The sequence below is a fragment of the Phyllostomus discolor genome, chromosome X (assembly GCF_004126475.2).
Source record: "Phyllostomus discolor isolate MPI-MPIP mPhyDis1 chromosome X, mPhyDis1.pri.v3, whole genome shotgun sequence".
Lineage (NCBI taxonomy): Eukaryota > Metazoa > Chordata > Mammalia > Chiroptera > Phyllostomidae > Phyllostomus > Phyllostomus discolor.
Window position 1 is genome coordinate 79631736 of NC_050198.1, and position 16651 is coordinate 79648386.

The following is a 16651-nucleotide window of genomic DNA, read 5'->3' on the forward strand; positions in this document are numbered from 1 at the left end:
CTGCAATGAGCATTCTTTTACATGTCTCCTTGTGCACAAAGTATAGAATTTTGCCTGGATCTATAACTAAAAATTGAGTTTCTGGGTTGAAGTGTATTACATACAATTGTATTATATGATGTCAAATTCTTTTTTATAGCAGTTCTACCAACTATACTCCTTTCAGTGACCAGAGTTCTATTTGTTCTACATCCTTAACAACACTTGGTGTTGTCTCAATTTTAATTTTTGCGAAACCAATGGTTGTGAAATGGTAGCTCATAGTTTTAATTTTCATGTTCCCTAAAGAGTAATGAAGTGAAGTATCCTTTTGTGTGTTTATTGGCCATTTGGGTTTCCTTGACTCTGAGTTTCTTATTCATGAATTTTGTAAATTTTTCTACTAGTTTTCTTTTTTTGTCATTGATTTATAGGGGTTCTTATATATTCTGGATACTAATTCATTCATTTATTTAATCTATATTTTTCTAGCATCTACTTTGTTATAGAAATAGTTCTAGGCACTGGGAATAAAGCAAAGAACAAAACACACAAAAATCTCTGCCCTTGTGGAACTTACATTCTAGTGGAGGGAGGTAAATAGTAAACAAAATTAATAAGTAAAATAGATAGAATAATGAATAGTGAAAAATTCTCTGGAGAAAAATAAACGGGGAAGAGGGATAAGGAGCATGTGTATACAGTATTGGGAAAGGAGATTGTTGAACTACAATTTTAAATAAAGTTGTTTAAGAAAGCCTCACTGAGAAAGTGATATTTCAGTGAAGACCTGAAGGAAGTGATAGTGCAGGTAGGGTAAAGAGCAAATGCAAAGTCCCTAAGGCAAGGGTGTGTCTGGCAAGTCCTAGGAATAACAAGAAGGTATGTGACTAAGCAGAGTGAGTTGGAAAGAATGGTAGAAGACAAAGTCAGAAAGGTGATAACAGCTGGAAGTGTAGAACCTCCCAGGTTATCCTTTGTGGGTTATATGTAGTGTGAATATCTTCTCCCAGTATGCGGCATGTCTTTTAACTTATTTATGTTATCCTAGAGTGCATCCATTTTGGAGTGTAATATAGTTAAATATGTCAATCAATTTCCTTATTGTTTGTGCTTTTTAAACATCTTTTAAAATATTTATTTTTTTGAGAGAGAGGAGAAGGGAGATAGAGAGGGAAAGAAACATCAATGTGATGGAGAAACATCAATTGGTTGCCTCTTGCATGTATCCTGATGGGGGACAGAACCCACAACCAGAGGCATGTGCCCTGACCAGGAATTAATCTGTGACCTTTCTGTTCACGGGCCAAAGTTCAACCAACTGAGCCATGCCAGCCAGGGCTGTGCTTTTTAGTATCTTAACTAATCATTCTCATTCCCTATTCCAAGGTCATATAGCTGTTCTCCTATTTTCTTCTGAAAGTTTTAAAGATCTGCTTTTTCACATTTAGATCTTTAATCTACCTGGAATTGAATTCCCCCTCTATTGTGTGAGGTAGGGATCTAATTTTATAATTTTCCATGAGGATGATCAACAGTCCCTTCACAATTTAGTAAATAATCCATTTTCCCCACTGATTTCAAATGTACATGCTGCATATCAACTGTCCATATATGTATGATCTGTATTGAGGCTCTGTATTCTGTTCCATTGGTCTACCTACTTCTATATCACACTGTCTACATTACTATAGGTTTAAAATCAGTCTTTTTAAAAAAATATTTCATTTATTTATTTTTAGAGAGGGGAAGGAAAGGAGAGAGGGATAGAAACATCAATGTGTGGTTGCCTCTCACCTTCCCAGTACTGGAGACCTGGCCTGCAACCCAGGCATGTGCCCTGACTGGGAATCCAACCAGCAACCTTTCTGTTTGTAGGCCAGTGCTCAATCCACTGAGCCACACCAGCCAGGGCTAAAATCAGTCTTGATATATAGTCCATTGTAGATTCTTGAGCAAATTAGTAATAATTGAAGCATTCCTCTGGGAATAGTATCCTTACAACTGTCAACAGAGTAAAATGGTCAATGGAGACATCTATTACAAAGGCTTACGATAAAGTGATGGTGGTGTGAATAGAGAGAAAACACGGAATCTAAAGGTAATTCCAAAGAAAATATTAACAAGGTTTATTGGTTGATTAGATACAGAGAAATGAGGAGAGAAGAAAGCATATGGCTTTAAAGTTTCAAGCCTACATGACTGTGACAAACTATGATGAGTCAGTTTTGTTATTCAGTGTTGTGATAACAATGGGGTATATTAGGCAGGGGGTCAAGGTCAGAGACATATAATTGGTCATTGCCTGTATAGAGGTGACCTATAGGGGTCACGAAGATCTGAGCTTTGGGCATTTTTCGGATTTTGAGGGTGGAAGGAATAAGAGGAGGGGGAGGAAGGGACATTGGAGAGACAGGATAACCAACACGGTGTGTTATAACCGTAATAACGATATTTTGAATGGATGATGGTGGTTCTGTTGACTCAACACCTTTGAGTTCCCTCATAGGTATGACTATGCTTTGTTTCCATAGCAATCTTCAAAGTCCCAAGAACAATTCTGATGTCACTCATGGGCAGCATTTAAAACGTATTCGTTGCTGGACGTGGTGGAGACGCCCCCGGTCCGTGGAGACGCCCCCGGTCCGTCGGGTCTCTTGCTGCAGTTCCTCATATTGGCCGCAGGGGGCGGACGCTGCGGCGGCCTGGAAAATCGGTGGGGGCGCGAGGTGCCGCTCTCTCTCGGGTCAGGCTTTCGGCTCCCGGCGCGCGGCGGAGATTTTCTTAAAACGACGCGCAGGCGAGGCGCGTGGGTAGGAAGACACGGGAGGCAGTGTCGTTGGATCCCTCGGCAGTTTGCAGCCCCACTGAGACCGGAGGCCGCCTGGATGGAGCCGCTGCTCCCAGCCGGAGCCCAGCCCCTCGCAGTATCCGCCAGAGAGAAGGGGGAGGGGAGGCCGCGGAGGGCTGGGGTGGGAGGTCGGGGTGAGGGGACTGCGGAACCCTGCTGAGGTGGGGAGCGGAACGGTTAAGCCCGGAGGCCGAACCTAGCCAGGGAGGGGGTCGGCGCTGGAGGCAATGCCTCCGGCACAGGGGAGGGCAGGCAAAGGGGCGGCAGCCTCCCCCAACTCCGCACCTCGCCACCCTTCTCTGGCAGCACTTCTAGTGCAGACCCTTGACTAATGTGCACATACTGTCGAGGGTATAGAGATGAGAGGTCCACTCCAGGAGCCGTGCGTCCTGACCCTAGCCCAGAGGAACGGGCAATATGAGTAAGTAACTGCCTGATTCTCGCAGAGGGGAGCCTGCCATTACCTCCCAGTCCCAAACCATGAAGAGCCACCCACCCTCATCACACTGATGCCGCTTGGACAACAGGTTCAGGCCAGGTGTGAAGTGCGAGTACTCTAACCACGGGCTTTGTCCTCAACTTACAAGCCGCTGGATTGCTCCTGACAGTGTGGCCCAGTGGAAGGACCCAATGGGTGGGGAAGCAGGAAGCCTGGGTTCTTAGTTCCTGCCCCTGCAACTGACGTGTTGTGTAACCTTGGGCAAGTCAGTAAAGCTCTCTGGGCCTTAGTGTCCTCATCAGTTAAATAAAAACATTAACTGCTTACCTTGTAGCCTTTGCGGTTGCAACTGAGAAAATAATAAATGTGAAAGTGGTTTAGAAAAAGTAAAAGTGCTATAGAATCACTTCATTGTTAACCTTAACAGAAATGCCTTTTCTTAACCCCATTCAACTTGTTGCTCTAGTCTCCCCACCCCTTTAGTCCACTTGCTAGAAAGCATATTCATTAATTCAGTAATGGTTTAGTGTATCCCAGTAACTGCCTCATTTATTGACTTGACTGTTAGAAAAAGTCATGAAATGTGCAGAAATATATATGACATTTGGCATTTTATCTTTGTGTTACCTTTCACTCTGCCTAACACATAGGAGCTCAGTAAATACTGGTGACCGATGGATCAAAAGATTCTTTTGATAAGTTATCAGTGTAGCTGCTGATTTCACTCCCTTGCCACTAATGCCTCATTTTAAAGGTATCTATGGTGACAGTTACATTTAATAGGCCCCTATCTACCCCTGTGTGATCAGGCTACCTCCCCTGATTGTTCACAGGTTTCTTGACATTAGAGTTTAAAAATTGGCGATCACTTAAATCCTGCCATCACCTAACATTACGTTCTACCTAAAAACAGTTTTTCTCAGTCCTTGCTTTTAGATGGTCCAGACTCAACCTGTATCTATGATGTCTAATTTTACAGAAGAAATTCCCACTAACCTATCTTGCCCTTTTCTGACACTCTTGCTGCCAGCCTAACTGGACATCAGCTGGTTCTATCAAGTAGCTCTTCCCTAGGTGCTACTTGGTCAGTCAGATTGATGTAAGAAATTCCTATTATTTTTCCCAGATTTCCTCAAACTCTGAAGACCAATTTAATGAAAGTCAATTTAACTTTCATTAAGTGAATGAAAGTGAATTGGAAAGTGAATTGGAACATGGATTACCACTCCCACTTCCAAAGGCTAGAAAAGGGTGGAGAGATGTGGCCCTTGGGAAAATCAGTAAATTGTTTGTGTCTTGGTTTCCCCCCTGTGAAAAACAAAATTATGTGGATTAAATAAAATAGTTACATTGTTGAGATCATCACAGCCCCCATCTACTCCCTTGGTTCCTTGGTTCCGTAGTTTTGGAACTCTGTTCAGCTAATAAGGGAGTGAACAGCTGGCCTTGAGATAAATGTTTCACTCTATCTGAGCTCTTGTACTAGAGGAACTTTTAAACTTGGCAGTGGTAGCTCTCTTGACTACTTGTATCTTTCCCACATAAAATCAAACTCTTGCAGTCCATATCTGTGTAAGTTATGGGGGTATAGCAACAACTAACACTTAATGGCTTGATCTGTGCCAGCTACTCTTCTAAGCATTTTCATGAATTAGTTCATTTAACCCTCATATGAGCAGTACTGTGAAATAATAATATTTTCATCATCATCCTTCTTTTACAGATGGAGAAATTGGGCACAGAGGTTAAGTCACTTGCTCACACTTGGGATGCAGAACAGCCGAGATTTAAACCCATGTAACATATCTCAGAAATACATGGTCTGAGAAGTTTCTTTAGAAATAATTTATTAGAGACACCTGATATTATACCATCTATAACCCTCAGATTCTTACCTTTTGGGTTCCTTCTGTGAATTGGGTGTCCAGAACTTTTTTACTTTTGGCCTATTTTGATCTCTAGTTCTGTAGTTATTGCTGTCAACCATGGAGAAATGTACACGAGAGACTAACATTGCAGTTAAAAAATACGTTTTTTTGGAAACAAACACTAATATTTATTTTTTTTCAAGGAATATAGGTTATGATGCAACCTGCTATTTCATGTTTAACTTTCCTTGAACAAATCAAAGTATTTCCTAGGGATAATGCTGAAAAATCCACATTTACAATTTGTCACTCTGTTCTGTTTGACAGCTACCAAATTCTTGTTTCCATTGTTTCCTGCTCCTCTGCCTCTAGACCACCAATGTGCTCTCTATGAGTTTTTGTTTGTTTTTGTTGAGATCATACAATATTTGTCTTGCTCTGTCTGATTAATTTTACTTAGCATAATGCCTTCAAGTCCATCCATGTTGCCTGTTGTGTGATGGTTTTTAACATCACATTCCAGTTGAAGCCTTACTGCTAATGTTTAAGACCATTTCTAGTCTAGTTACATTGAGATTACATTGGTATGTGTTCATTTTCCTGAAAATAAGTTCTTCCTTGACCCTTATTTGTCAGCCTTTTTTTATTCATAAAATTTGTTTATTTAGTTTTTCTAGTTTGCTCCTATTTCATGTTAATGTTCTGTATTTCAGATTGAAACTTCTTTAAATTTAGAACTAGGTTGTTTTTATTTAAAATGGGTAAAGATTACAACAGTACCAATAATAATGTTTTCCTTACATTAGAGTAACAATATATTGGGACATTTGCTAAACTTTTTCTTTGTTTTTTAATTTTTATTTTATTTTAATTGTTCAAGTACAGTTTTCTGCCTTTTATTCCCATCCCACCGCCCCAGCCCTCCCCCCTCCCTCCTGTTTCCACCCACTCCTTGTTTTTGTCCACGTGTCCTTTATACCGGTTCCTACAAATCCTTCCCCTTTCCCCCTGAAATTCCCTCCCCTCTGGTCGCTGTCAGCCTGTTCTCTATTTCAGTGTGTTTGGTTTTATTTTCCTTGTTTGTTTGTTTTGTTGATTATGTTCCTGTTAAAGGTGAGATCATATGGTATTTCTCAGCCTTTATCTAGTTTCTGGTCTCCATCTGGGCTTATAAGACTCTTTGCTCAACTCATGAACTTTGTAGATTGAAAGAATGCCATATTCCCCTAGTCACCATAAAACACAAACCCCTGCAAATTAGGATCAGAGCAGAAAGACAGCATTATTTTTCTTAGGTTATTTCCCTTAGTTCTGTCTAAGCCATTTCTTTCCCTAGGTTATCTCCTTAAAAGTTAACACATTTGAAAAACTTCATAAAACTGAAACAAGTTCCCTAAAAGATAACACAACAGAAATCAACCCCTTCAAAACAATGCCTTTTTTTAAAGATTTTATTTATTTATTTTTTTAGAGAGGGAAGGGAGGGAGGGGGGGAGAGAGACAGAGACAGAGACAGAGACATCAATGTACGTTTGCTGGGGGTTATGGCCTGCAACCCAGGAATGTACCCTGGCTGGGAATCGAACCTGGGACACTTTGGTTCCCAGCCCACGCTCAATCCACTGAGCTACGCCAGCCAGGGACAATGCCATTTTTAATGTCAGAAGTTGAACAGTTTCATTTAGAAATTCATCTCTGTTTATAGCTTAATCTAGTTGTTTTATGCAACCAATATTTATGTATTAGGCAGAAGGCAAAAGTGAGTATGCTAGGGTCCTTGCTTTCAAGGACCTCACATTAATTTGGGAGATAAATAGAACTATAATGGAGTGTGTAAGTGCTCTATTTCAGGGGCAAGCAAAGGAAGGGATGAGGCCTCTGGCTCTGCTTGAGGGTATTGGGGGAGCGTCACACAAGAGGTGATATTTGAGTTGGGTCTCAGTAAGAAGAATGTTCCTGGCAAAAAGAACCCCCTGAGGAGGGCTAGATTTGGGGGAGGCAGGGTGTATTCAGAATGGCCATTTACCATTAGGTTATACCTTGATTCTGAGCTACAACAGATAAATAGTAAATGAAAATTAATATTTCAGGAATACATAGGAGTTTAGATGTCTCACATTTTATGCTGGAGGCCAAGTTTTTCAGTCATATTTACCTAGAACTATCAGCATGAAGTTGGAAAAGCAGAGTAAAAACAAGGGATGTAGAGGCAGTCTGATGATATCTTCTACCTTGTTGGTCACTGGGGTTATTTGGACCAATCCACCTGTCTGGGCACCTCCTCTTAGTCCTCCATGAACCTGAATTGTTTGAAGAGCTAGAACCATTTTTTGGGTCAGGGCCATGGAGATATTGGAAAGCTAATTTAGGACATTTCTCATTGATTTGTTCTACGAACTCAAGTGATTGCTAGGTGCTAGGCACTGTGCTAGGTGCTAGAAATACTGTGGTAAAAATATAGCCATAGTCCCTGCCCTCATGGAGTTCACACCCAGCTATTAATTCTTCACTCTGGTATGCATACTCTGAAGGTGAATGTGCTGTAATTCATGCTCCTAAGATTGTAAGTTCTTCTTAGGATAGAGACTATTCTATGTTCTGTAGGGCACCAGTGTGGGTATTTAGACGTTGATCACCACTACTATCTTTCTAGACCTAGAGCAATATCTAGCTGTCATGATGCTCAGATCCAGGGTACAAACTACAGGAAGCCTGATCAATACAGACTAGATTTTTGTAACAACACAGCAGTGTATTTTGTTGTTAAATGTTCGGATTTTTCAGTAGCTATTCGTTGATGCATTCTTCTGTTTCCTAGGTTAATAATCCAGTTGCACGCGAAGGAACAGCTTGTTCAAGATATCATTCCTATAAATAGCCACTTTAAATGTGTTCAAGGTACTAGCTTTAATTGCCTAGCTAGTTTTATAATGTTTTTCTATGGTCATTATTGCCTTGTATAACACCGTACATATTTAAATTTGTCACTGTAAAATGAAACATGTCACACTTTGCATAAATCTACCATTGAGAAGATCATAAATGCATTGTCTAAGAGAGCTAAAGGTTTATATTGCAAATATATATATATATATATATATATATATATATATATATATTCTCAACTGATTCCCTGACTGGGGGTTAGAAATGTATGTAGTCTGTTACCTATGTAGGTAATATTTTATGCTGTCTGACTTATATGTGGATTTAAATGACATTCTTGGGTTTAACTTACACACTGCTCATTGTAAAGTATCAATGATACTTTGATACTGATTGGATTCACACACATTCAGCACTTTATCCCCTCACTGTCTGAAATTAAAACATTTGGCAATATGCCTTGAAATATCATAATACCATATACTCAGTTGTGCTGATTCTCAAACCTTGGCAGTGGTAAATCATAAGAAAAACGACTCAGGGGAGGATGTATTTGGCCTTTTGCCCTCAAATTTAGAGAGGGAGAACAGAACATCTGTTGTTTCATCTGCTACAATGAGAATCAAAAAGTTGGGAGGACTGTGTAGGAGGTGTTGCTTCTGTCATCTCACATTGCTCTCAAAAGGAAATCGATTACTAGAGAACAAATGCATTATGTTTCCAGTGGGTGCGTTGGCTTCATCAGAAAGAAGCATTCTGTATCAGCTGTAGCTCCTTGGGAAATTTGAATTCTACCTTGCAAGGATTCTTTCTTACACTGCATTGCATTTTTTTTATCACTAAAGTTGTGTATGTACTATAAAAACTTTGGAAAGAACAGAAAAGTATGAAGCAAAGTAAACTCCCATCCTTTAGAGATAAACACGTAACATTTTCCCTTTTCCTACACATAGAACTTTTTAGAGTGGGTGGGACTCAAACTGCATATGGTTTTTTGTCTGTTTTTCAAGCCATCATATGATGAGTGCTTTTCCATGCCATTAATAGCTGTATAGTATTCTGTTTTATGGATGGCCCATAATGTAATTATTTCTCTGTGTTTGACATTTGGGTTTTTTTCTGCTAGTATGAATAGTAATGTGATCAATTCTGTACATAAACCATACTACATATTATTCCCTTAGGATTTATTCTTGTAAGTAGAAACACTAAGTGGGTATGACTTTTTAAGAGAGCATGTAGTAAGAATTGAAAATACCTGCAATGAATGGCATCCACATTGTATAGAATAGAAGAATGAAGTCCTAGCCATTCAGTTTGCCCTGTGTGAGAGAGACAGTGAACAAGGCACCTGTGTACCTTGCAAGTTGCTGTAGTCACTTCACTTTTCAGGGTGTAGCATCCTTTGTTACATACCCAGCCCTTTACAGAGGGGAAAAGCCAAAGAACACGACTTTACATTGATATGCTATTAACTCTATACCTTTTGATACTACTTCTAGAGGCTCTCTCTTTTTTAAGATTTTATTTATTTATTTTTAGAGAGAGGGGAAGGGAAGGAGAAAGAGAGGGAGAGAAACATCCATGTGTGATTGCCTCTTGCATGCCCCCCCACTGAGGACCTGGCCTGCAACCCAGGCATGTGCCCTGACTGGGAATCAAACTGGCAACCTTTTGGCCCATGCTCAATCCGCTGAGTTACACCGGCCAGAACCTTCTGGATATTATTTTACCCCGTTCTCTTAGTATTGTTTTTAATAAGAAATGCACAGAAGACTGTGAGATTGGAATCTCGGAAAATGTGTGTACTCACAAACAGTAGTTCCCCATAACAAAAGGAACAGCTACCTCAGGTTTTCATATATTTTGTTTCCTGACCTGTGCCTCCATTTTGAAAAGTCTATAAATACTCAGGTTTTAAAGAATTAAAGTTACTGAAGAACAATGGGAAACATATAATAGCTGTGTTCTGGTGCCCCGTTGTCCCTTGCTTCATCATGCTAGTGAGGGGATTGAGACTTTTTAAATATTAGACAATTTAGGCCCTTACCAGTTGCTTCTGTTGTACCTGAATGATGGGGCCAAATACGCAAATACACATCTAGTGAGTCACTTAGAAAAGGCTGAGACTACTCCATATGGCCATAGTAGATCCAGACTAATCTAAAGGAGTCAGTACCCAGAGTGCAACTAGCCAGGAAGGTCTGGCAAGTGCTGTTGGCCAAATTCAAGGAAGTCAGAGAGGAAGAGATGGATTGGGTCTAAACACTAAAGGTAAGGAAGGAAGTCCAGGAGAACCACAGGGCAGGGAAAGAGGATTCTGAAGTTGGAGACTGTGCTTTGCCCCAGTTTATTATACCTGTTGGGTGTGGGAGGCCTTGCAAGACCTATAGGTATTAGTTATAGCCTGAAGGTAAAGAACTTTGTGCATACTTTCTTCCTATGTGGGGCAGGGTTAAACTTTCAGAGACTAGATCTGAGTTAAGAAAGTAATTCACCTCTGGGCTGTTTGGGTCACTTCCTTGGCTTCTTATAAGAATTATCTCAAGACACAGATTATAGGAAATTTGTGTGTTATAGTTGGTGGGATTGAAACATGTCTTCACTTGAATTAACATGTTATGCTCCCTGCTATTGTAATTCCTTGATTTGCTTTGAGGCACTCCATTCAGTTACTTGTTCAGTGCATTTTTCTTTTAGTTGAATTGCTCATGATCTTTAATACTTAGTGTTATTAAAATAATTTTTAAATGTTAAACAAAAAAAGCAAAGGATTTTTTAAAAAATGTGTTCTAAGACCTAGGAGTGGTGATTGAGAGAAGCAGTTATTTAGTTAGGCATATACTGGGCTTCTTTCAGTTGTAATGACTGGTTTTCTCTCCCCTGAGCCTGTGTTTTCTTCTTTTCCCTCAGAAGCAGAAGAAAATCTTTTGATTGATATAGCTTCAAACAGTGAGTATCTTTCTGAATGGAGTTTATTTTCATTCAACAAACATTTACTTGAATACCCACTATATTTAAGACACCTCTTTGGTGCATTTTTTATCTTGCCACCTTATCCTATATTCTCCATTTTCTTTAGGCAGCCATGCAAATTAGCATTGTTTCACAAAAACATTTAGGCTAAGCTTAAGAAAAAGCAGGTAGCTGGCAAGAATCTTTTAAAAATTTGAAATTATGATCTACTTTTCTAATGCTGGAAATGTCTTTGAGCTATTGGTATTGTTGCTGTCAGTTAAATCTTTGGTATGAAATTGATAATTGTAGGAAGGGCCAGAAAATGTTTAAAGTATATAAGGATTATGAGTGTTTTTTTGTTGTTTTTTTATATGGTTGTTATGTTTTAAGATTTTTCTTACCCATTTGTTATTTTTGCATGTTAAATCATAATGTTTTCCTTTATTTTTTTGTATTACTTTAGAAGAGTCCCTCTTATACCAGGCATACCTTTTTTTTTCCTTAAAATAATTTGGGGCTTTTATTTAAGCTCCATCCCCTCAAAGGATCTCTTTATTAGAGAGAACATCATTTTCTCACTGTTTTCATTCTTTCATTTGTATCCGTTTGAAGCAAATCATCATTGACTTTCTGTGCAAGCTGTTCTTTGCTTATCTAATTGTAGTCTGTTATGGGGAGGGGAAAATGGAAACTGTACGGTTGCCATGGGAAAGAGTACATGACCACATGAATCTGAATCAAACTGCTTGCCTTATCTTGGTTGAGTCCTTGGATGAGTGGGCCTTGGATCTTATCTTGGGGCTATGGATTATACATGTTTGTTTAAACACAGTCCCTGTCCTTGGTACCATTAATTTGCACAGAACAGTTTAGGTGAGCTTTATTCTGCCTTGGGTTTTATTATCCTTTGGTCATGGAGTTTGGAAGTCTTAAGGGCTAGTCCTGAAAGGCTAAGTAAGTTCAGTTTCTGGCTTCCATTACTTCTACTGAAGGTATCCAAGAGAGCAAATAACTAAATATCTATGTCTTCTCATGCTTAGAAAGAAGGCAAAAAGAACACTTAGAAAGCAAAATTTGAGCAAAGGTAGTTCAGCAGTAACTGACATTGCTGCTGAAAGAAGATACTGAAATATCCTGTTCTTGGTACAGGAAGAGGTATATCATCCAAAGCTGAAAAGTTAAACTGAACTGTGCCTTATCTTTTATAAACACCTAGCCTGTGGCGTTCGTTTTGTTGGCCTCTCCTACATAGAAATTAACCACGTGTTGCTCTGTCCAGAATTCAAGTTACTGGATCATAGAGTGGAAATAGTTAAGTAAGCATTTGAATAAAATCCTTTTTTATTTCTGCCCATTTAGTAGTATTTGCACTGAAACCAAATTTTATCTTGATCCTTGGGCTTTATACATAAACTTCAGAACACACAGGATGTTGCAGGAGGGGGACCCTGGGTTTGTTAGTATAAATACATATGCATCCACAGTGCAGAAGAAAGGTCTGGGTCACTAGCACATAGATGGTATTTGAAGCCAAGAGAGACGATGTGATTGCATATAAAGCTGTGCTATCGGATACAAGTGTGACTAGTTACATGTGCCTATTTAAATTAATTAGAAAAAATTAGAAATGCAGTTCTCAGTTGTACTAGTCACATTTCAAGTGCTCATTAGCCACATGTGGTCATTGGTTACCATGTTGGAGAGTGCAGTTATAGAACATGCTCATCATCACAGTAAGTCCAATGACACTGCTGTTACAGAGTGAAAAAAAAAAGGTTTAGGATTGCACTCAAAGGAACTCTACTTTTTAAAAGTTAAGTAGACATGGAGATACCTCAAAGGGCACTGAAAATTAGTGACCAGAGAGAGAGAGAGAAACTGGATAAATGTGGTGTCATAGAGCTTTTGGAAGAGGTTATTTCAAGGAGTGGTCAACTGTTGATTTCTGTTAGTAGGTCAGATAAGATGACAGAAGAGTGCTCATCAGGACTGAGCAATGTGGAGTTTATTGGTGACCTTAACAAAGCGATTTCGGAGGGATGGTGGGAGCCAGTCATATTGGAGTAAATTAAACAGAGAAATGGGAGATGAGAAGTGGCAACTTTGGTTTTTTTGAAGGAGCTTGACTGTGGAGGGGAATACAGATACAGCCTAGAGTCAGAGGGAAATGTGGGGTCCAGGGAAGTATTTTTGTTTTTTTTTTAAATATGGAGGATTGAAAACATGATTTAATTTAACGCTGATGGGAAGTAGCCTATGAAAGGGACAGGTTAAAACTATTGAGTACAGGTATCTAGGGGTGATTGTGAGTGTGAGATTCCTGTGAGAATCAGAGGGGTTGTAATTCAAAGGAAAGGTTGCCTTTCCTAGCAGTACTTTTCTTCCTTGTATCAGAAGGGAATGGAGAAGATGCGTGCAAATACAGGTAGGTTTCTATGTGATCACCTCTGTTTTCTCCAAAGTAGGAGGTGAACTAATCAGCTTGGAATGGGAGAGCTTGCAAAGAGGAGGATGCTAAGTTGAGGATAAATGAACAGATGTAAAGTAGTTGTTCTAGATAGTAGTAGGACACTAGTTGAGTATGGAAACTTAGATTTGCTCCTTATCATAGAGCGCCCAGTTGAGGTTAGCAATCAATTTATAATGGTGTGTATGTGTGTGTGCATGCGTGTGCTACTCCTGGTTGCTTAGATATAAGAGAGGAAGGGTAGTTGGATTTCTGGGGTTTGGCGGTTAGCCAGGTAGGTGCTGTGGAAGAACAGAATGGTGAGGCAGTTCTGGGCTTTTGGAACAGCATAATGATGGCATCTGTTTGGTAAAAAGGGAAGTGAAAGCAGAAGGGAGTGTGTGAGTGGGTGCTGAGAAAGTGGAGGGATCAATAAGCTGGAGATTCCTATATGAGCAAGTAAGCTAGATGGCATAAAAGGTCAGAGCAGCATATCTGAATTAGAGATTTATGAGGCGGTGTTTTTTCTAGGATGAAAAGGTCCAGGCTGTAACTAAGGAAGTCCCAGTAGGGACTGGGGGAGTGGTTGGCTGAGATAGAGCAGCAAGGCCATTGGATAAGGAAGTTGAAGGGATTGCCTGTGTTTTCTGAGATAATTTTGAAGGGACACAAGATCAGCGCAGAAGTTGGAGTGGAGAGGAAGTCTTATGAGTCCGGTATTGAACGCTGGATTCAGAAGTTTCCAGGAAGATAGTAAATGATCTCATGGCGTAAGGAAGGAAGGAAGCTGGTATAGCCCAGTGGGTAAGCCTCAGAGAGGATGGACGGGATTTTTCCTGAGGCAAGAGAAGGAATGGCCTAGAGATGGCATTCACAAAGGGTGTGGGAGTCTCCATTTCAGAGGGCTATAGCGGGTGTGCTGCTCTCGGGGGGGGGGGGGGGGGGGGGGCGCCAGTTTGCAGGTGACTCTGATTTTCAATCTCGATGCACATAGAGTCACTCAGGGAGTAATTTAAGAACTACCAGTGTTTGGGCTTCACCCCCAGAGATTCTGTTTTATTGGCCTGGGGTGGGGCCCAAGTATCACTATTTTCTAAGAGTGCCTCTGGTACTTCTAATGCAGCCATAGTTGGGGACCACTGAGAGTTGCAGGGAATGTTGAAAAAAGTTGAGGTTCTAGGAGTATTTGCCAATCACAAAGAATCCAAAGGGTTTTGGAAGGGAGCCAGGTAAAAGGTAGGGTAGTGGGGTAATTTGTCCACTTGCTCATAGTGAGAGAACATCTAGTGTTATTTTGTAAGCAATTTCTGGAATCTTATGTCCATTAAATGGGCTAATTTATTTTTTATCTGTGCTAAAATATATCTTTCAAGGATTGTGGGAGAGAGACTATGTGTTCTTGTTCTAAGTTTCTATCAGATTGAAACTTCTCTTTTTTTATTTATTTTTTTACTGCTTTTAAAATAAATTATCTGAGAAAGAAAGGTCTACGCATGCCCTGAAGGAGTTTTTCCCTGTATCTTAAGGTTGCTCTTAATTGCCGCCTTTAGTCTTATGCCCTCTTTTTTTTTTCCTCCTTACAGTGACATTGTCATTTCTTTTCTTATTTTTGATCCATTTGGGTGCCTTCTTTTCCATTTATTTCTCTATTTTTTCTCTCTTTTCTGATCACTTAATCTATGGAGATAGAAACTTAAGGAAATGCAAAGGGAAAAAAAGAGAATCAAAGGTTCAGCAGTGGGTTTCCACCATAAGAAACTAGGATTTTCATTTCATTTTATCATCTCTGTTAGTTACAAGTGTGAAGGAGTCCAGTTAAATAGTCATTATTAAATGTCTTCTGTCTGCAAAGGCTGTCATCATGCCACATGCCGGCAAAGTGACCAGCCATTCTCTGTTTGCCTGGGACTTTCCTGACGTTAGCTTTGCAAGCTCTGAATTCTGAGAAGCCCCTCAGTCATAGACAATCCTTGGAGACCATCAACAGTGTTGTGCTGGACAACCTGTATGTGTGTGCTGCCCTTTGCTCTCAAGGAGCTTATACTTTCCAGGGGCATAAGAAAGCAACACATGTGATAAATCAGTTAAAATAAAAATGTAAACGTACATAGATTTCCTAGATCATCATATCCAGATGATTGATATAGACGATAACTATAGGGCATCACAAAAAGGGAGATAGTAGGTTGTATACATAAGAAACTAAAGTCCTAGATAACTTTGCTTGTAATTATAGTATTTTCCAATTGGTTGTGCTTGAACCAGACCACTCTTGGACATAGGTCGTTATATTGTCTTTGTAAGTTTATTCAAGATATACATATTTCACTAGTAATGAGGCATAGATGCTTCTTTTCAGAATAATTCAAACTAACCTTGTCATTCTTTTCTTTTTAATTAGCTTGTAAATTTGATTGCCTAAGTACAATCTGCACCTAGGAACGACCATGCTATGTCTTTTGTCCCCATTTTCCCCCATTATTCTCCCCTGCCCTGCCTATCTCCTCTGGTATTCAATCCCCCACATTGTCCCTGTCATGGGTCCTTTATATGTGTTCCTTGACTTTCCCCCTCCCCTTCTTTCCCCCTGTTATGCCCCTACCCTCACCCCTCTGGTCACTGTCAGTTCTTTATTTCCATGTCTCTTGTGATATCTTGCTTGCTTATTTGTTTTGTTGATTAGGTTCCACTTACAGGTGAGATCATATGGTATTTGTCTTTCACGGCCTGCCTTATTTCACTTAGCATAATGCTCTCCAGTTCCATCCATGCTGTCTTGAAGGGTAGGAGTTCCTTCTCTTTCTGCTGTGTAGTATTCCATTGTATAAATGTACCACAGTTTGTTTTTTAATATTTTTATTTATTTATTTATTTATTTTTAGAGGGCCAGAGAGGGAGAGAAACGTCAATTTGTGGTTGCCTCTCACGCACCCCCTACTGGGGACTTGGCCTGCAACCCAGGCATATTCCCTGAGTGGGAATTGAACCAGCAACCCTTCGCTTTGCAGGCCAGGACTCAATCCAGTGAGCCACACCAGCCAGGTCACGTGCCAGTTTTATAATCCAACCTTTTACTGATGGGCAGTTAGGCTGTTTCCAGCACTTGGCTATTGTAAATAATGCTGCAATGAACATTTATTTTCTTCACACTTCAGATATTCTTACTATATGAACTGGATTTGAAATGGTAGGAATTTCCAGCTAGGAGATCAGAGGAGAGTGGT

General features: G+C 39.9%; 1 protein-coding gene across 2 annotated transcripts in view; it reads left to right on the forward strand.

Moving 5' to 3' along the window:
* The first annotated feature begins 2688 nt into the window (after nucleotides 1–2688).
* The window catches only part of OCRL (OCRL inositol polyphosphate-5-phosphatase), a 47643-nt gene continuing 33680 nt past the window's right edge, over nucleotides 2689–16651 (forward strand). For both annotated transcript variants that reach the window (XM_036017002.1, XM_036017003.1), the window contains exons 1-4: nucleotides 2689–2906; nucleotides 3172–3251; nucleotides 7956–8035; nucleotides 10937–10975. In XM_036017002.1, the coding sequence (XP_035872895.1) occupies nucleotides 2868–2906; nucleotides 3172–3251; nucleotides 7956–8035; nucleotides 10937–10975 (238 nt within the window). In that variant the 5' untranslated portion in view covers nucleotides 2689–2867. The remainder of the gene's footprint in view (nucleotides 2907–3171; nucleotides 3252–7955; nucleotides 8036–10936; nucleotides 10976–16651) is intronic.